The 20,811-nt window shown below is 36.9% G+C and overlaps 2 protein-coding genes across 4 annotated transcripts in view; one reads left to right on the top strand and one right to left on the bottom strand.

Moving 5' to 3' along the window:
- Positions 1–1,128: 1,128 nt before the first annotated feature.
- Cad88C (cadherin 88C) overlaps positions 1,129–20,811 on the bottom strand; it is a 66,869-nt gene continuing 47,186 nt past the window's right edge. For both annotated transcript variants that reach the window (XM_087344405.1, XM_087344406.1), the window contains exons 21-33: positions 19,770–19,951; positions 16,543–16,766; positions 15,456–15,644; positions 13,400–13,532; positions 12,084–12,244; positions 9,901–10,140; positions 9,242–9,427; positions 7,354–7,490; positions 5,633–5,831; positions 3,625–3,817; positions 3,025–3,157; positions 2,399–2,521; positions 1,129–1,598 (exon numbers count right to left, since the gene is read on the bottom strand). In XM_087344405.1, coding sequence (XP_087200531.1) covers positions 1,448–1,598; positions 2,399–2,521; positions 3,025–3,157; positions 3,625–3,817; positions 5,633–5,831; positions 7,354–7,490; positions 9,242–9,427; positions 9,901–10,140; positions 12,084–12,244; positions 13,400–13,532; positions 15,456–15,644; positions 16,543–16,766; positions 19,770–19,951 — 2,251 coding nt within the window. In that variant the 3' untranslated portion in view covers positions 1,129–1,447. The remainder of the gene's footprint in view (positions 1,599–2,398; positions 2,522–3,024; positions 3,158–3,624; positions 3,818–5,632; positions 5,832–7,353; positions 7,491–9,241; positions 9,428–9,900; positions 10,141–12,083; positions 12,245–13,399; positions 13,533–15,455; positions 15,645–16,542; positions 16,767–19,769; positions 19,952–20,811) is intronic.
- LOC147874631 (uncharacterized) overlaps positions 3,719–20,811 on the top strand; it is a 33,110-nt gene continuing 16,017 nt past the window's right edge. The window contains exon 1 of one of the 2 annotated variants that reach the window (XM_087344407.1): positions 3,719–3,848. In XM_087344407.1, coding sequence (XP_087200533.1) covers positions 3,829–3,848 — 20 coding nt within the window. In that variant the 5' untranslated portion in view covers positions 3,719–3,828. Of the gene's footprint in view, positions 3,849–12,180; positions 12,316–20,811 lie in introns of those variants that run through there. The other variant, XM_087344408.1, reaches the window with a different exon arrangement.

Below are 20,811 nucleotides of genomic sequence, written 5' to 3'. Positions count from 1 at the left end.
TTCTGACATCAGTGAGTAATCTGTGAAGATCAAGAAAATGTTTCTCGATTATCGGCATACTTACAGTTACGAGTGAGCGAAGATGGCTGACACCGCAAGTGAAACTGAAGGGAGCCTCAGAACCGACTTCACTCTTACATGAAAAGTTAAGTAGTACTTCCTGCTTTTAACTAATCAATGCAAAATGTGCGTTTGTTGTCGTCCTTTGTTCTTTCCCGACATGTGACACAAACTGTAACTTCAGATGTCTTTAGTATTAGCCTTCATCTGTTATTTCATATACCTTAGTTACGAGATTATACTGTTGTAGTAACACAAAACTCATTCACAACAGCTTGATAGTGAATTCTGGAGTGGTTAGTGATTGGTTAGCTGTCACTTACGCGTGTAAGTTGTTGTGATACAACAAAATATAGATATCGTATTAGATCTGTGTAATTCTTATAAATAATAGAGCAGTGTCTCATTCATCATATATTTATATGATGTTCTGCTTAGCACAGACCATTTTTGAGGATTACCATCCATAACCTATGAGAAGTTACTGTATCAGTACATTTTATAGGTAAAAAGCCCCTGTTAACTTTATTATCATCTGTCTGTCTTCATGAAACACTTGGGTGCAACTTGATGGATTCTTACAGAATGTTATGTTGGAATCTTTTTACATAAATTTTTGTATCCGTTTCAGTTTTCATCAAAATCCTTTAGCCAGTTGTTCAACTGAATCTGTTCTTGTGTTTTTGATTTTCTGTTGTATGCCTAGATCATTTTATGAAGGGCTGTTTGAGTGGATGTTGTTGTTCAGCTTTGCTTTAGAATATGCCATTAAAAAGGTCCAGGAAGTCAAAGGGATAATGGAATTGAATGGGACACATTAACTTCAGGTCTGTGCTCATGATGTTCATTTAGATGAGAAAATGAATATCATAAAGAAAAACACAGAACCTCTCCTATTAGATGCTAGTAAGGAAGTAAATATGCGAAAACTAAGTACTTAGGTAAGGTTTCAGGTTCTCATTACACCAAAAATGAATATGGCTGTCTGGGATGTTCCACCACATTCATATAAAGTTTGCATTAGAAGGTGATACAAATCAGGAGATTTATAGGTGCTAGAAAATATAATTCACAGTAAAAAATATTTATTAAACGAAGTTCGATGTACTTGTAATAATTTAGACACACACATACACACATTTTCATATTGCACTATATACAGGATCATTATCCAAGATATACAATTATCATTTTGATGAATAATCACTATCAAATTACACTAGACACCTACATATTTCTTGTGAAAAGTTTTCACAGTGTCGAACATTTGAATAAAATACCTTTTGTTTGCTTTGTATCAATTAGATGAGGATTGACAATATAAGTACAGAACAGAAATACAATTTATTAGTTTCTCTTGACCTTTGGGGCTTTGACTAATGTGTGGTTACAGTTCAGTTGTCTCAAGCTTCTTGGTGAGGAGAGGGTTACTCAACTTATCCAGATGCTGGTACAAATTCTGTTGGTAAGTTGTACCCATGCGGTTCAAGTCATTCTGCTCATTCACAGTTGACTTGTTGTGTTTCATGTTGGAATCGCTGTGGGAAAGAATGACATAATGCAGACAGGTAAGGTAATTCCTCAGTATGGAATGTTAGCTTAAGGAGAAGAAGAAATCACACACAGACTCTCCATAGTGTGATTCCTTGTATCAAAACTGTGACCAGATAAATGCGCACATGAAGAAAGCCCAAAAGAAAATTCCACACAGAAAAATATGCACCTCACATTATTTCTAGTTTACAAAAAACATATTTTGCCAACGGGGTCCAAGAGTAGGTTAGGTTAAGTTAGTATGTGTAGTATGTTTGAACTTCACTACGTAGCATGCACAACGCTTTATTAAGAGTTTATTACTTGATAGTATTGTGAATGTGAGAATTTTTCTGTATGAGCATTTATGACTGGGTTTTTTCTGTGCAGAATTTTCATGTGGGCTTTTGTCATGAAACCTATCAAAACATGCAGAAAATTTTAAACAATAAACATCATGTGCAGTTTCAGGGATGCCATGGCAAAGACATAAAAAGTACATCTAATGTGTTATGAATTTAAGAGTAAAATAAATATTGCAATTAGGAATAAAAGACTGCAGGCACAAGCTTGCAAGCTGTGCTGATGTATTTTTTTCAAACTCAGTGAAACTTTGGAAACACAATGTCTCTCTTATATGAAGTTTTGTGCTACGTGTGGATTTAATATGAAGTCGTGGAATGATCATCATGTTCAGCAGACTTAAACACAGTTGACCAAGCATTGATGCATCTCACGTCTTCAGGGAGGGAACTGTTCAGGATCTGAGGTAAGGTACCATTTGTGCTGAAGGCAGTCTCCTCACCTGTTGCAAGAATCTGTATATGTGCATGTCTGCCGAAAGAAAGGCTTGACACCTTGGGGATTTTCTCTCGCATCTTCATTGACAACAGCATTTTCATCAAGTGAATCCCTCTCAGAAGTTTGACTGGAAACAGGAAACTCATTGTAATTAACATTCTTATTACTGTCTCTGTGTTCTCATTGTTGTGCATGAAATTAATGCATATAGGGCCTTCCATATTCTGTCTGTCTGTCCACATGTCTGCACGATTCAACTTGAAAACTGCCCAGTAGATTCTCAGAGAATATGATGTTGGCATTATGCCACTGGAGACTATCCTAAACTCATACTTTTTAATTTCCTAGAATCAGTAATACCAGCATGGCAGAGGAACTTCTGAGATTTAAGAAACATTAGCACCACTCCCTATAGGGTCATACAGTGATGTATAGATCTTTGAAAAACACATAACTTTGGTACACTAATTCCTTCTACAACATAAGACAGTAACAAGGGAGCTGCATGAAACAATAACAAATTTGTATATGACCATAATTCAAGTCCACGAGCATTTAGTTGGACTGTTAGTAAACTAGCTACTCTGGTGTGTGTTGTATTCATATTCTGGACTGAACTGCAAAAATTACCTGACTGAATCATCTTCTTTGTACCATTCATTTTCGTAAGCTTGCATCCAAATGGGATTAGAGCCTTCGACACTGTGCATATTTGTGTTGGGTACTCGGCCTGCTACTCGATTCAGATCGGATTCATTTGATCCTACGGAAACCAGAAACAGACTTGGTGTAATTACATGCAATTAATTAGTGACCGCTTACCATCTGCTTGGAACCTGTGTACACAAATCTCTTATAGAATAAATTGGATCTGACATGTGGGCTTAATTGAATAAGAAAGAGGAGTGTATCCCTCAAAAACATTTCCAGTTGCATCCATGAAAGAAAAGTCCCATTCCACTCCCCAACCTTTAATATCATTACCAAATGTTTTGGTGTAGCAGTTGAGAGAGTGTCTTTGTATTAAGGAGGTTCCAACTTCTTCCCAACCCTAGTCTAAAGTCTAGTTAATCAGTAATTACAGATTTATGTGTATAGGAATGTACAATTAAGCTTTTTATAGCAGAGTTTGTATAATTCTGTGACTGGTACAATAAGGTGAATCTGCTGTTTTCATCAATCAGATCATTATCTTATTATATGTGAATACTTCAAGGGATAGAATATTACCAAATGCAGTTACGGTAGCAGCCTTCAACTGACGCTGGTAGCGAACCCTCTGTGACAGGCAGATGGACACAACAAGGATGAGCAGCAGGCCCAGAAACACGGTCGTCCCAACCAACCACATCATCACCAGGCCCTGCACGTCCTCCACGAGAGGAAGTGCTTCTGCTGGCTGAGTGTCCAACACATTGAATTCCTGCAGTTCAGATGGCAAATAACATCTTGTGGTGAGTATATTGTGTCTTAGAAAGAATGCCAGAATTGTGTTGATGATGGTGTTTTGTAATAGTACGGGCTAAATTGGACATATACATAGTCTGTTGTTTCTCAAAACACGACGTCTTGGGGACTAGATCTGTCTTTGTGATCAGGTGTAATAAGGGTTTCTTACTCTGTTGGGTCCCTTAGAAGGAGCTAGTCTCCATCCCTGGACACCTGTTGAAGTCCAAGCAAGCTCCTTGTGTCAAATTTCGTCACATTCCTCACAGATGAAACAACAGACAATGGATATGTCCAAAATTTAACCTAACCTAACCTAAGGAAGTCTTTTGAGATTTCGTAAGAAGAGTAGGAGAGCACATGAGACAACCACGTGGGATATTATTTAAATGCAGATGGAAAGGTAAACTTGAGGTTGTGTGGATGCGATAGTTCAAAGAAAATAATGTGGGGTCAGTATGACCCAAAAACACAGAACTGGGTATTCCGTGTGACTGAATTGATTTCAGTGGAAAAGGAACGGGAATTAAAGCTAATCCTGAATAAATGATAATGATTATGTGTCATATAAGAAAATAGTTTGGAAAAAGAGTATTTGTTTTTGTCGGAACAGTCTAGAGAAATAATGTAAAAGTAACTGGGACCATGGGTCAGAAATATTGGGGGAGGGAGATGAATTTCTTTTCTCCTGAATGATGAATCTGTGAGAACAAAAAAAAACAACTGAAAGAAGAATCAGAGCAGTAGGCTTGAAATGTATGTGAATCAAATAGGGTATCATGGATAAAGATAAAGTTCTTTAAGAAATAAGAATGCTACAGAAAGAAAGAAGAAATCAAGAGCTCAAAATTGTAAGTTGAAGTTTCTCCGTAACACATCTTTGATATGGGAAAAAAAAGATGTGATAAATTCTGTCAATAACTAGTCCTGTTAGTATCACACAGATAGCTTATTTGAAATGTCTGTACAAGCACCTGTAGACAGCTATTAACATTTACTGCATTATTATACAGTGAATGCGTTCTGACACAGACAATCGTGGGCTGAGTTTTGGAAGCTTCTGCACATCTGCTGTCATGAGCCAGTCAGCTTTAATCGCTCTATGCTTGCTTTGGTTGTTGTGTTGTTCATGTTACATGTGAACATTGTGTTTATATGAAACAAATAGTTGGTATTAGTATTAAATATGCAACTGATATAATAAAACATGGAAGGTGAATATTACAGGCACCAGGTTAAACACAGGCAGGCCACATAGCTGGTGTGTAAAGCATTAAATTACTTCAAGTATGATGCAGATGCCAGTATGCCAGTATTTATATCAACTGCTTTTGTGTTGGCCGGTATAAAATTATTAGTATTTGAAATAAAAATTTCTGCTTGTGTAAAAGTTAAAATATACTATTTAAGAAATTTCCCCTGTCCCATGAAATACTAGTATAATGAAAATCAGAAGTATCTGAAGAACAGTCTTTTGCATCATCTTCATCAGCTGTGGAAGCTGGCTACTGTTTTACACCAGGCCACTATTTACAATTTCTGATCATACTTAGATCCCAGGCTGCTACTTCAGCCTGAGCATTTGATCAAACATTTGTAGTATTTACATAATACACTATTTGAATTTATTCTAATGTCATAAAAATATAAATATTATCATTGTACATGGGTTTACAAACACAGTATAAGTAGTAAAATTAGCACATTATATAAAATGTTCTTGGCCTTCCATCACTCTTGGGTTTTTATAGAAAACTGTAATTTAAACTTCAACAGAAAACTTACGCCATACCTTGAAAAGCTTATCCAGCCGTTCAATATTTTGGTCGACAATGTTTAGTACTCTGGTAACTTCCATTATAGAATGATCACGGCGATCAACAAAATGCAAATAAAGGTCTGTCCGGGTCTTGTCTACAGAACCATCTTGATTCTCATGCACTTTGAATTCATCAACATTGACGATCGCTCCTGTGACATTGCCCAGCACTCTGTAAATCAAGTCAGGTATGTATAAAACAGAATATTGAACGAGAATGAAAGAGAAAAAACATTTATGTACTGAATGTCATGGTGCAGTGGTTAGGACTCCTGCTTCATAATCAGATCTATGGTTTAAGTCTTAGCCTGAATGCCTATTCTGATTGAGCTGTCTTGTTATTTTCATCCATCTCAACTCATTATTCGTAATTCACTGTCAGTAACGCTATATAATAACTGCAGTTGACAAAACGCTGAATGAATCAAAGCCATTATGCATATTGAAGTTATAACAAATTTTATGCTGAGATTTTCTTTAATTTACTTCAAGTAAAAGCTTGGAAACTGCCTTGAAATAGGTAATGACCACAATGTTCTCTGTTTTTTGTGGACTAGAGATGCGTCTCTTAAATTATGTCCTAGCATAATGCCAACTGCCACTTGTAGTGGAAGAAATGCCACAACTTGAACTCAGTTGGTTGAGTTCTGGATAGATAATCATATCTAATTATTTTATCTAAAGTGGTGGTTAGTTTTAAGTTATTATTTGAGCCATTTGATATATTCACTGTGACATATAACCACAAAGTGTTGACCATAATGCACGTATCAAATTATCAGTTTTATCCCCACACGATTTCCAATTCACATGCTGAAGTTCACTGTTTTTTCACCTTGGAAAATCTTGTCTGCTGTACATTTCTCTCTCTCTCTCTCTCTTTTTTTTTTCTTTTTTTTTCCTTTTTTTTTCCCCCCATTTTAGGAATGTTTTTACTTTGCTGAAATTTTTGTAGAACTGAAATTGCATTATTAATATTATTTGCAAAAATGTTCCAATTTCCTTCCACTTTATTAGTCTGGAGTTGGTGTTCCTCAAATTAAAAAATAAGTGGGCATGTGGGAATTAAAATTAACCTGAAATGAATAAAGCAAATAGAGGTCAAAAATTAATTAACTTTACAAACTCACTAGTAATGAAATTCACGGTCACATTACCACCTATTTAAAACCACTGGCACAATTCTAAACTAATTCAATCCAGTACACAGCCTCACAATCAATTTTTCTTTCTATTTTTATAACATTCCCCCACCAATATTTTCCTTCAGGTTCCAAGAGGTTCTCAAAACAAAGTCCAGTTTCTACTCCATATCGTCTTACTCTGAACCTCACTGCCAGCCCATCATAGCTGTTTGATGTGGCTACCCTAAATATAGGCACGTGATCTATCTCCACGTGACACAGCACTTGAGAAGTTGATAATTTGGTTCACTGTACACGTATAAGTAATAACGCTCCCCACTGTACAATATCTTTGTGTTCCACTCATTCTATCAGTTTATGGTTTTGTTTTGAAATACTTGCAACAACGTACAGAACTTGTTCTAAACTAACTAATAGTGTTTAGAAGTCTACCAGTACTTATGCGTTATCAGCGTGTATATGGGATATTTTAGAGTTGCTTATTTGTAGTACTTCATGAAAAATACTTGATGCATGAACTTATTTTGCATCTTGACACACTGTACTTACTCTCGGAAAATGTCTATTCTTTCTCGCACTTCTGGGGGATGTTGTCGAAGTACAAACCGGACACGCTGATCCTCACGCAAAAGATATATGAAAACTCGTGCCATGTCCTGGAGACCATCTGTATCATTTGCCAGCACCTGTTACGAGGCATTTCATCTTAAAAACTGTCACTAAAAGTAGTAGTTTGTAACTTCATTGCTGTACAGTGTTCCTTGTTGTGGATCACTTAAGAAATGAGCTATGACCAGATTAACTTTCTTGATTTACCACTGTTACTCTCACACACAACAAATACAAAATAATGCCTCCAATACAGAAGAGGAAGTTTGAAAGAGTTCTACATAGACAAAATAAAATTCAGAATTGCACAGAACCATCAAAAAAGAAGATGACCAAAATCATACTAGTTACCTAGTTACTGGCACAAAGAACATATTCAGAAGAGAGCATTGCAGAAATTTAAGGAAAGAATATGTATGACTCCACATTTTTTTCAACAAGGCATCAGTGAGACACAGAAGTGAATGGTGACTTGAAGAGAAACTGTGGAAAATTTTGACACTGAAAGGAAATAAGGGAATGGAGATAAAGTGTGTCACAAAGTATCAGTGAACAAAGTTAGTCAAGAACACACAATTTCAGTGAAGTTGTGTGGTGTTAACATAAATATGTTGATGGAATCAGATAAATCAAACAACATATCCAATCCGTGTCGCCAATAATGAGCTATGACAAGATTGGCTTCCTACATTTGCCATTATTATTCTCTCTCTCTCCACACATACGCTGCCACCAACACAGGTAATTCACTACCAATATAACATGCAAACACTACAAACTCATATGAGATAATGAGGTTTTCATGGCAGTGAAGTTGTTCTGGGAAGTAATCCCATGTGAACTTGCATGCAAATACCAATGTTTCTCCAAATTATGTTGCTACGCAGAAGGCCATCACTGACTCCAACACCAGTTACAGGGTAGTTGCTGCTTTCTATCAGTTATAACTGAAACATGTTTACAGCATTTATCATATTGTTAAATGGTGAAATCAGCCACACTAGAAGATTCAAGTTGTTTAGATCAAAAATTTACATGTTCCAGCTGTCTATTTCCATGATGAAGTTAAACTACAACCATTTATAACTGTAGTGACAGACATTCAATCAGGCAGTTTATTTGCAGGTTTTGTAATGTTTGAGAGATAGAAGTTGATATGAATGACCTGAAAAGTAGTGCTTGGAATCATGAAGTATGTCATAGCATGGCTTGTTACAGTGCTGAAATGCCATCTTTAGCCTTTACTGCACAGTAACGGGAGATATAAATCCCAAACTGCAGGGATGCCAGCCAGACTTTAGCTCTAGAGAAATTGTATATAAGGTATGCCAGTGCAGTGCATGGTCAGCTGGATTGTATGCTGGATGTAAGTGGTTATGCATAGATGATAAAGGTGAAGAGAACTTTTCACTGGCACAGAATTTCATTCATTCCATCCACCACTTTCAGTTTACTTGGCAGCTAGTAACATTTATCCGTTCCCATCTCTGAAAGTACCTTGAATGGAAATAGATTTAAGAATTTACTACATCAATCTAAATCCAACATTGTAATTAAACAGTATCCCAAAAGGAGAGTACCAAGAGTACTTGAACAAATGGCAGGACCACCAAAACCACTATTCAACCAGAAAAAGACTATTCTGAAGGGGTTGATACATTTGTTTATCATGTATGACTGTCAGTTTTCACAACAACAGAAACAATCAGTCCCAAAATTTTATGATCCACTCTTGTGTAGTCTGTGCTGTTGAGAAGTTCTGTGATAAGACAAGATAGATGTTACTGTGAGTATTTGTACAACTTCAATGGATGTAAGATATACTTACCATGAAATCAAAATATCCTTTCATTCCCTTCTGTGGATCAAAGTTGAGGACAACTGCACCTGTTTCCTGATTGACAAGAAATGGCGGTTTTTGGACATTTTCCAGCCCTTCAGTCAGAGTCTTCTGAATTCTTCCGATCTGGTAGTAACTAATTAATGCGTTCTCTCCAACATCCAGATCTACTGCCTGCAAGCAGTTAATAAAATTGCTGCTAAACGCTGCTGCTGAGTACAGTGTAACAGGTCTTATTCTTCATATAAATTTTGTCTTCCACAACAAAGTAAGCATGCACTCTCTTCCCCCCCCCCCCCCCCCAAAAAAAAAATACTGTCTTTGTTTATTGGTGAGTTCAGCATTATAAAAGCCACAGTAAATGTCTTAGGTTCATGTCTGGACATACCCTATAAAATAAATTTAGGCTTACAAAATAACTTTTACGGAATAATTTGCAAAGAAACTGTAACACTTTTCAAACCAACAAGGCCCTAGCCTTTCATATCCACTACCACACCAGCTGTGACTGTTCTTTATTTATATCTAAAGTGTCACAGTAAAATTTGTTTTCATTGCAAATCACTGTCACTTATTTTAATCGCAAAATATATTTTGTTACAGGAATCTAAGAGATGGTGTTTTGTAATTAATATAAAACACTTTACCTTCACTTGCATGAATTCTGTCCCAAAGTCTGCTTCTGTGGTGACTCCACCAGTAAACACACGCTTGACAAAACGTGGAGGATTGTCATTTATATCATTCACTGTAACTGTCACTTTAAGAAGTGTATCATCACTTGGATCAAAGATGTTCTGGTTTGCTGGTGAGTGGATGCAGTCCTCGCTGGCTTTAACCACCAATGTGTGATTGCCGTGAGTTTCACGGTCCAGCTCTTTAACAACCTGAAAAAACAGACAGCCTTATTTATTACTCTGTATTAGTATACAGCAGTGCTCAAATATACAAGTAGCATTCAGAGTACATTAACTGCAACACAATTAAGATTCTCACCAACAAGTTTGTATCTTATCCTTACTGATCACATGGTGAATTAATTGCACAAGTTATGGATGAATGTTACTTGGAACAAGTCACAAGGTGCTGAGTGACAGTACTCCACTGCTCCACTGAAGAAAATTGAACAATACAGCTCAGGGATTCTGAATGTGATGTGCATTGCATCCTTCACCCATCTGCAGTTTGCTGTTGACCACTTTATGCCATCTTCTACCATTGTTAATGGCACATATTTCGTGGCAATGTTATATAGTTAGCTGCTACCTGCCATGCATCGTAAACAACAGGAACTGCCAGAACACGGACAGTGATGCAGCTCATCCTCCATATTTCTGTGATTATGTTTTTGTTTTCTCAGCTGCAAAAGCCACTTTGGGAACACCAGTTCAAACCACCAGATGCCATCATCAAGACTGTCAGAGCAACAGTACACCTTTAGAGCAGAGATGATTACAATCATCATCATCTGTGGCTGTACAACCCAGAGTGGATCTTGGCTGCCTCTTTTGAAGGTTACTTCATCTATTTAGACATTAAGCAGGACTCCTTGGACGAGTGGTCAGCCCATCGTAAGGCCTCTACTTGAGAGATAATTACATTGCTGCTTCTAATCATCCCCTGAACAAGTGACACATAAATATGCTGTGACATATCATTCCAATTTGTTCATTGTGTGTATAGTATCTGCTGATCAAATATAGGAAACTTCTGAAATGCTCTTTATGTTATCATGATTATCTGGAATAAGTTTATTCTGTAAAACATAAGCCTATTTAAATGGAATCATTCTGAAATCATTATACCTAAGACATTTTTACTGTATGCTTAGGATGACTGTACATAACAGTCATGTCAGGCAACTATAACTTATAGTTCCTTCAACGAAAGAGATGGAATATTCTAGTCGAGATTATGAAAGGAGTACACCGTGACAATATAAATGAGATGAGAGTTGAGGTTTTCATGACAGTGAAGATGTTAGCCGTGGTCTTCTGGGTTATCTTGTAGATGGTTTATAATGTTCGGGAGGAATGTATCACTGCCATCTTCAGGGTTGAAGTAAGTGTAAAGATGGAGGAAGTATATTCCTCTGAAATTATGGTAACCACAAACACAGCGTCACAACCCAGAAGACAGAATTGATAGAATTGAGATGATTTCATCCTTTCCTTGTGATAGCTCTCTGAGAAATTACTGCAAAAAATTATGTGAATAGGCTGTGTTTTAGCCAAGATTCACCTACCAGAATGTCAACATCAATAAACAAATTTACATTTTATGCCTGCACATGTAAATATATTTTGCCCATTAAACTCAATTTTTGTCTAATTTATTAATGTCTTATATTTACTTTTTCCTGTGATGATGTTCCACACAAAATATCATTGTTATGGCATTCTGTATGTTTGGGAAAGCAGTTTCATCCACAATGCACATCTCCTGTGGATTGCAGGGAACCTTTTATTTACCCTAATATAGTGCTCTGATTTTTAGTCTTTCCCAGATAATCGTCCTTCCACCACTGCTCACTCCATGTTCGTCTGTTATCATCTTCTGAGGTATTCAATAGTCCTGACCAAGTAGCACTTTATCACACCATTGATCCTAGGCCGCGATCCTCATCTGTCACCTGGCACTTGCCTGGCCTCAGAGTAAAAGTAATGTAGTTCATGGTACACTGAAGATGTTAGGATTTTGTTTAAATAAACTTATTATATACTACTTTAATAAACAAATTGGTATAAAAAATAAATTAAAATCAGTGTATTTGTAAAATGTGTGTACTCTACTGAGTACACTTTCCACTCTTGTTTTTGTCAGAACTTACCATAATCTCATGCCGAAGTGGTTCGATGGCGAAGTATTCATCCTCATTACCCCCAACAATGAAATAACACACAGGTGTTGGCGGGTCATCCAAGTCATCGACTTCATCTCTGTCCACTGTGTCTGTCAGTCTCCGGCGCTCCTGACCCGGCTCAGAATGTTCTGGAATCACACGTCTCTGTAAGGGCACCGCGGCCACAGGAAAAGAAGGAACTGGGATCTTGCACCTCCCTGTACGTATACGCATTGTGTCACATTGCTTTGAGCTCTGTATAAATCAGATTGAGTGAATGGTAAATGGAAACTAATTTTTAAATTATGAAGGAACTTTGTAATCCATGTAGCCAAGTTAATAATATTAGTATCATTAAAGCAAGGATATTATGATGGACTGGCAATATACTTCAAATGGAGAAAACAGGAAATGCATATAGAATTTTGGTGGGAATATGTCTTATAAAACAAAAATAAGGAGAAAGTGCAAAGAGGACCTTAGGAAATAGGTTAAGAGGATGTGAACCACACTGAAGTGTATCAGGACTGAATTTAATTGTAGGCTTTAGTATTAATGATAATAGACAAGAAATGAAGAAGTGTTCCTTTTGGACTGACTCAAACTGATCCTCAGTCTCAATCCAGTATGACATAAATAGCCTGATTCTTAATAGGGTTACTTTCTTTGCTTTTCTGACTTCTTTTTCATCACATTCTAAATACAGTAGGCACCAAATATAAGAGAGTAAAATTATAAGCAATCTGGTATCCTAATCACAGCATTCACCAGTGTACAGTTTCTAATCTAGCAGTAATCCCACTAATCCTGTAAGAATGTATTTTGATTCGACACATTTTAATTTACGCAGAACACAGACTTCATATTCTGCAAAAAATGGAAGAATTAAAAAAGATACCTATTCTGTCCTATGCAAGTTTGAAGAACACTTCACACCTGCTTAGTCATAGAACATCTTACTGAGTTAGAATGCCATTTGTAGAGAAGCCCCTTCTCTCAGAATGGAAAATTAAACTACAAATACACTATTTCTGAAGTCTATTCATCTGTTGCAATATTTTCAACATTTTATGCAAACTTTAATATCTGGGTTGTTGCACTGTGTAGTCTGGTAGAAGTTTACTGACGTTTCAGAGATCCTTGCCGCCTCCATCATCAGGGCAGTAAGTCATCACTCAAATGTCGGTAAACTTTAATACTGTTCCTTTTTTTTCAATACAACAGTGATGCTCCATCACATTTAGGGGAATGGTATTTCACTGTATTAGTGAAATATAAGGTCTCTATGTTTACAGTTGTCTTACCGGTAAAATTAATATTGTATTCATCCATCAGGAATTGTGGTTCGTAATCATTTACATTTCTGACATAAACTGTTAAATCCAAATCAGATGAAAGAGGTGTTGGAACTCCAAGATCATACGCTTCCACTCGAATCTGAAAAATGAATATTTTGTCTTATTCATTCTGCAGATCAGTGTACAACTAATGTATGGTATGGTACAAAGATCAGAGTATTATGTCTAGGGTGTAGAAGACAAGACTTGAAAGGTGTAATCTTTACAAGAATACACAGTTTCAGAGCTCAAATATGAAACTACACTAGAGTCCCAATTATCTGACCTTTGGTTATCCGACATTCCATTTTATCCAACATACCACATGGGAAAGCTCCAACTCAGCATATCACACTCCCCCACCACAAACCTTCTACATTTTATGTACTCAGTTGCTACAGTTCAGGCGCTGACATGACCTTGATACAGGGAAAAGGAAGGAGGCTCAGAAGCAAATACCCATTATTAATTTTTTAAATAAACTCTTTGATTTACAAATTTGTATTATGTTAAATACAATTTTTGTTTCTGAGATTTTTTTCATTTGATGTTGTTTGCATTGTTTGTTTCTTTATTCATAATTTAATAATATTTCAAACTGAGTTTTAAATTTATTTACCATCATATTTTTCATTAGTTTGCCGTAGTAAGTGACATTTTCAATTATCCGAACATCCTTCAGTCCATTCATGTTGAATCAGAACTCTACTGTACAATAAATTACATAAAGGCCTACCATATGATCATTACAATGAATTATGCCCACAGCGATAGATCATAAATTACATAAGATCATCAGCATATGTTTCCGTGTCAAATAAGATGCATTTATGAACTTTCATCCAGCTATCTTCATGATCATAAATAAACAAGAGTGAATGTCAATCCAGCTTAACAGAAAGTGACTATTATGAGAACAGCATAGTTTAAAATGGAAGGCCTTGACTTTATACATTACACACTATTCAAAACATGAAATACTTAATACATATGCTGAGATGCCTCTTCACACATTGACTCTATGGTGTAAGATATTCTTTGAGAAGTTGACTATATACTCAGCTTGTCAAAGAATCGCCCACTTTCTTTATGGAACCTGATGGTTCATTACCATGTTCACAAAAGCCCACCACCAGACTCTAACCTGAGCTAGCCGCATCCAGTTCGCTCCATCGATTCCTTTCCTATCTCCTTAAGATCCATCTTAATGTTATCCTCTCACCTACGCCTTCCTAGGTCTTCCCTTCAGGCCTCCCAACCAGTATCCTATAAACACCCCTTCCCTCCCCATGCATGCCGTATGTCTCGCCCACCTCATTTTCCTTAATTTAATCACCCTAATAATATCAGGTGAGGAGTACAAGTCGTGAAGCTCATCATTACACAGTTTTCTCCATGATCCGTGTTTCTCCTTTTAGGGTCTAAATATCCTCCTCCTCAACACTCTGTTCTCAAAGACCCTCAATCTATGCTCCTCCATCAAAATGAGAGACCAAGTTTCACACCCATACAGCACAACTGGCAATATTATTCTTTTGTATGTTTTAACCGTTAGTTATTTTTGATATGAGATAGGAGGACAAAACATTTTGGACTGAATGATAGCAAGCATTCCCTGAATTTAATCTGCTTTTGATTTCATCATGAATGTCATTATGACTTTTTAGTGTCGTCCCCAAGTACTTGAATTTTGTCACATTTTCTATCGCTTCATTAGCTATCCTCATATTCTGGAGATTCCTCTTAACCTGCTACACCATACACCATTCTAAAAAGCACACTGGTAAACACCTTGATGATGCATGGGGGAGTCAAGGTATAGCTCCATGCATTGTTAACCTTGGTACCAGATGGAGGTGATTGGTTAGCTTCATGCTGCAGCTGATTGCACCCTGAGAAAAGAGCCACCACTGCCCAATGGATGGGTGGCTGGGTGGGCCCACAGTCAGTCACTATATAGACCAGGCTATCACAGCTTCTACTAATATTAGTGACTCCCATAATAAAACACTGCATTCATTACCTCATAAATCTTCTGCTTCTCCCTGTCCAGTTCCTTCTTGAGTTGAATAACGCCTGTCGTTTCATCAATCAAAAATGTCTGCCAGTTGCCCATTAGGTCTTGCTTCAGTCTGTAGCGAACAGCTCCATTAGATCCAATGTCGTCATCAACTGCTTGCACCTGTATCACCGTGCTGCCGAGTGACGCATTCTGCCAAGAACAACTAACATCAGCATGTCAAGGATTCTATAAAGATTTCTCAAAGTCTAAACCAGGCCTGTCAACTTTTTTTGTTGTGCGGGCAACTTCGGCAAAATTTGGTCTGTACGCGGGCAACATGAAGTTCAATACATAAAATGTGTAAAAAAGAATGCAATTCACAACCTAGGCTAGGCTGTGCTTATTTGTTGCGCATTTTTACAAAATGATTTAGTAATGTAATGTATGTCTCCATAAATACAAAGCTCATAACCTTTTATAAATATTATTACATAGATTTTAATTTGGGTGTAATCTTTTGGATAATAAGACCAACTGTAAGACCTGCAATGAAAATATCAGAAAGGAGCCACTACTGGTGCCTGCACATCTGCAAGTCATTAACTAGAAAACAACAGCTAGCAATAAGGATATATGATAGGGTCACTTGGCAATATGGAAGTGGTAGTAACTTTTCTTTCATGGTTTGCCAGGAAACAGGTGGAATTGCTTCAGCGTTCTACTGCGCTGTTGCCAGGGAAAAGATTAAAAGACGTTTTTTAATTTCAAATGTCCCCGCGGGCAACTTCTACCAGACTACATCGCACAACAACCCAGAAGACAGCCATCATCAGACTGTCTTCTTCTTTCTCACTGCCATGACAACCTGAAATTTCAAATATTATATTATTAATTAAAACATTATTTGCACTTTATGAAATGCTTGTATTATAATTTTAATTTATCTTTCAAATTTATGGGTCAATTTACTTCATAATGAAATGAGTCACCCAATAATAAAATATTATCTTAAGTGCAAAGACAGGAGAGAGAAAAGAAAAATATAATAAAAATTTAAGTAATAAAGTTTCAAGGGATTTCTGGCCTTGTAGAACACAATATTACAAACCTCTGGCACTCTGATGGTTGTGTTGTGCTGAGGACTGATGAAACGAGGTGCATTGTCATTGAAGTCGGTAACACAGATGGAGATCTGTGTGGTGACAGAGTTTGGTGGAATGCCGAGGTCCTGTGCCTGCACTAACAGTGTATAGTTGCCATATAGTCCCTTCAGAGGCTGTGCTGCCATAATCCGTGCAGAAGAGAAGTCTAGATTTTCAATTGTGAACAACTCTGAACAAAGAGAAAAATCAGACATCATTTAAACCCTGCAAAAGCAAAATATAGACACATTCATGATTCAAAGCTGACTAATAATATACTTATTACAGATATATTACCTGAGCCACAAAATTTTAGATTATAAACAACAATATATTAACTCATTGTAATAAAAATGTTCCAGTTATAAATCTTTCCATTATCACATTTTAAAAGTAAGACCCCTTTTTCTTGTGCATAACAAATTTTTGCTGTGATGAAAGCAAGCCAAACTGTGTGAATGTCACCGAACATCATCGTTGAGTGGTTAACACTCCTGCTTCGTATTCGGGAGATCCTGGGTTCAAATCTCGGCCTGGAGACTGGCTAACCTGGCTGGGGTTTCTGTGGTTTTCCTCAGTTCCTCCAGGCAAATGCTGGGATAATACCTTAAATTAGGCCACAACTGCTTCCACACCCTTTCCAATTCACCATCATCCTCTCAACAGACGCTATATAGTCTGGGCTACTGAAAATGCATCGTTCAATAAAATACAAGCAAATTACTGTGTGTATGTTCTACTGTACCCACAGCATCATATGTACCATTGTTATTATTTATATAGTACACATTATCTTGAGTCACTGTTAATGGGGAATATAGTGTATCTCCATATAGCAGAATTCATCACAACACCCTTACTTCCTGGACAAGCACAAAAAGTAGTGCTGCCTGGAATATCCTGGTCTGTAATTTTCAAGATTTGTCTTTAATTTTTCTGATGAGGTATATAATCAGAAATGAATCATACATACTATGCCATCTTTTGACAAGAATCTGTATATAACTGCACACTTCTTCAAACATACAGTAGTCACTGAGCTGGGAAATTCTCAGCAATCTAAAGGTTATGGGGAGGTTATAAGACGATTTGAGTCAGAGCCAGCTGACATTCCCCTCCTTGTAGCTATACTGTCTTGGACACACTGTTTCTACCTTTTACAATTCCAGTTTCCAAGGAAATGTTTTTTTTACCTAACAGATATGTTTTCCTTTATTGTGTTTAGGAAATAAGTATACCTTTTCTTTTCTCTCACAAATGTGTCTACCGTGCCAAAGCAGAAAACAGTGTTCAATAATGAATACTCGCTGAACTTGTGAAAAAGACGCCCTTCTATTTCGATTGTTTTGAAGACAAATGAAAGGCTGGTGCAAGTAGGTTACAACATGACATCATCTGTGTGGGCTCTTACATAGTCACAATGATACTGTGTGTTTATTAATTCAATGAAGTTGTATTGAACTGTAGCCACCAGTAAATATTTTAATACAGGTTTCATGACTTTTGATCAACCTGTACAACTTTCAAGAAATTCTTCTCTTTTATAGAATAAGTAGTCTGATGTACAGGTGTAATATCATGCCGAGGAATATGAGAAGTTTTGATTAGGGGCCGGAAAACGAAGCCGAAACCCACTTGACAATAACAATGTTTATTGCTGTTTATGGTTACAGTTCCCGGGTCCACAGCTCAGGCTGACCTTGCCAAAACCCCAGAGAAAATGTTTCAATATTTGCAGCCCCTAAAATAGGCCAAAAGACGTAGCCAAGTCTTCTTACAATGTTGCAAGTTTTGAGATCCGCACCGGGAATGTTCGTAGGGCTGACTACACAACTTACTTCCCAGACAAGGACCGCTAGTAAGATAAAGGTTAACGCGGTTGTTGACCGAGAATAATTTATTGAATTTGTTCCCGAAACGTCGGTTTACTACGGTAACCAGTTAACGCAGCTGATTGTTATCGTAGTAAACCGACGTTTCAAGAACAAACTCTGTCCCCATCTTCAGGGTTTGTTCCCGAAACGTCTATTTACTACGGGAACCAGTTAACGTTTCTGATTCTTTGTCTTAAACAGTTAGGTAGATGCCATGAAATGGAAGTGTCCATCACAGTATCACACTCCAAACAGTACAAGAAGTTAAAAATTTGAAACGAAACCGTAAAAGAAGTTCAGCTTAATAAAATAATAAGAAAACGAAATAGTATGATGAAATTACCTCAGCAGAAGATGTAATTTGGACCGTTACAAACTGATTCAGCTGACGTGAGCCACCGCGTCAAACGCTGACTTTACAGAACTTTCCATTTATTATAATTTCGTTCATAAACATATTCTTTGGTCATGTCAATAATAATACTGCATCAATAACATATTTTCGGGCAATCAGCCACGTTAACGCGGCTGATTGCTCGAGAAGGTTTTATTGCATTTGTTCCCGAAACGTCGGTGTACTACGGTAAGAAATTAACGCGGCTGATTGCCCGAGAATATTTTATTGAATTTGATTCCGAAACGTCGGTTTACTACGGTAACCAGTTAACGCTTCCGATTATTTATAGTATTGTGAATATGGGCATTCATCCATATGAGCATTCGTAAGTGTGAGCATTTGTCAGTGTGAGCATTTATCAGTGTGAGCATTTGTCCGTGTGAGTAATTTTCGTGTGAGCATTTATGACGTTGAGCTTCTTTCTGTACGCAATTTTCGTGTACGGTTTTGTCTTGTACGGTTTTGTCTGGTCACCCTGTTGCTAATATCAAACCTTAGCGACATATCAGTCAACTGTCATTACTTTTAGTTCCTATTTAACAGGCACAGCACAGGCTACTTGGGTTTATTGTATTTTACCATGTTACAGATCACTTCCACTCAATAAACTGAATTTTTGTTGACTAAATGAAGTATATTGCCAGTCACAGTGTCTGCACAGTCTGAGGTGTGGGTCTCATGTGCTTGAACACTGTGACCATGGTTTTAAATCCCACTCAAGTCAGGGCTGTCCACATCTTTCTGTGTTGTGCTGTTCTGTGTACAGATAGAGGCCTTGTGACGGGCTGATCGCTCGTCCAAGAAGTCCTACCAAATGTCTAAATAGTTTAATTAACCTCCAAAAGGAGATATCTATGCTCCACATAGGAGTGAAAAGGGTTAAAAAATGAAGTAAATTAATTAAAGTATCAAATGCACATACCCAAATCATTGCCACCAACTATTGAAAATAACATTCTGCCATTGGGTGTGTTTGGGTCATCTGCATCTGAAGCTTTCACAGTTGTAATTAGGTCATGTAGGTCATGGAACTCAGTAACCGTCACACAGCCATAGACTGGTTCAAAGACAGGGGCTTCATCATTCACGTCCACTATGTTCACCCTGAAAAAGGGAAAGACTCAATTTATCCTTCAGTGCCTCTTTGTATCAATCTATAACGTGAGAATTTTGTCAAACAGAGAAACAGACAAGATACCCTTCTTTATGTTCATAAAAGAGTAAATTTTTAAACATAGCTCACACTTGTGCAAGATCAATAAAATAAAATAAAAAGTTCCTAAGTGTATTTGTCTTAATTCTGCATCCATCAGTGGCCTTGATATTAATTTAATGTGCACATAATTAACATCAAGTGATAAATACTACTACTGATGAAACTATATAATCAACAACTGAATAGTCTTCATGAAATTATTTGTTAACGAGTCCCAAGAGAACAGTAGATATGACACACTCCAATGTTATGAATTACTATCCCCATGAATTTCATTAAAGGTACAATACCATACATCAAAAATGTTTCTAATAAAAGTTATACATCTGACTTAAGTCATGTACCCATTTTCTGCAATAGAAGCCCTTTTAGAAACTTTATGAAGATTAATTTGACATCTTTAGTGCAGACTTCTTATATAACATTTTAATAGAATTGTTCGTGATTTGGGGGATGAAACGTGCAGAAATATTAATGGCCTCTAAGATATGCATTCATATTTTGCGTCAATAATGAAGAAAATATCACCATCACAAAAGCACTGCTCTTTCATTCTGGTTCCATCATTCCTATTATGTGAAGCATACTGTAATATTAATCGTGTTACACCAATGTATAATGAAAGGTGGAATTTTTTGTTAATTTTGTGTTTGCCTTCCCCCTCCCAACCCCACCCACACAGTTTTCACTTGGTATTTGAATACATCATGTTCTTCCTTTCCACTTCACTCTGCAGTTCTTGCAAAAC

Source organism: Zootermopsis nevadensis, unplaced genomic scaffold (assembly GCF_977971745.1).
Source record: "Zootermopsis nevadensis isolate Lab colony 2312 unplaced genomic scaffold, Znev_1.0 Znev_ptg000007l, whole genome shotgun sequence".
NCBI lineage: Eukaryota > Metazoa > Arthropoda > Insecta > Blattodea > Termopsidae > Zootermopsis > Zootermopsis nevadensis.
Note: the sequence above shows the minus strand (reverse complement) of the source record. Positions and strands in the feature narration are given on the sequence as shown.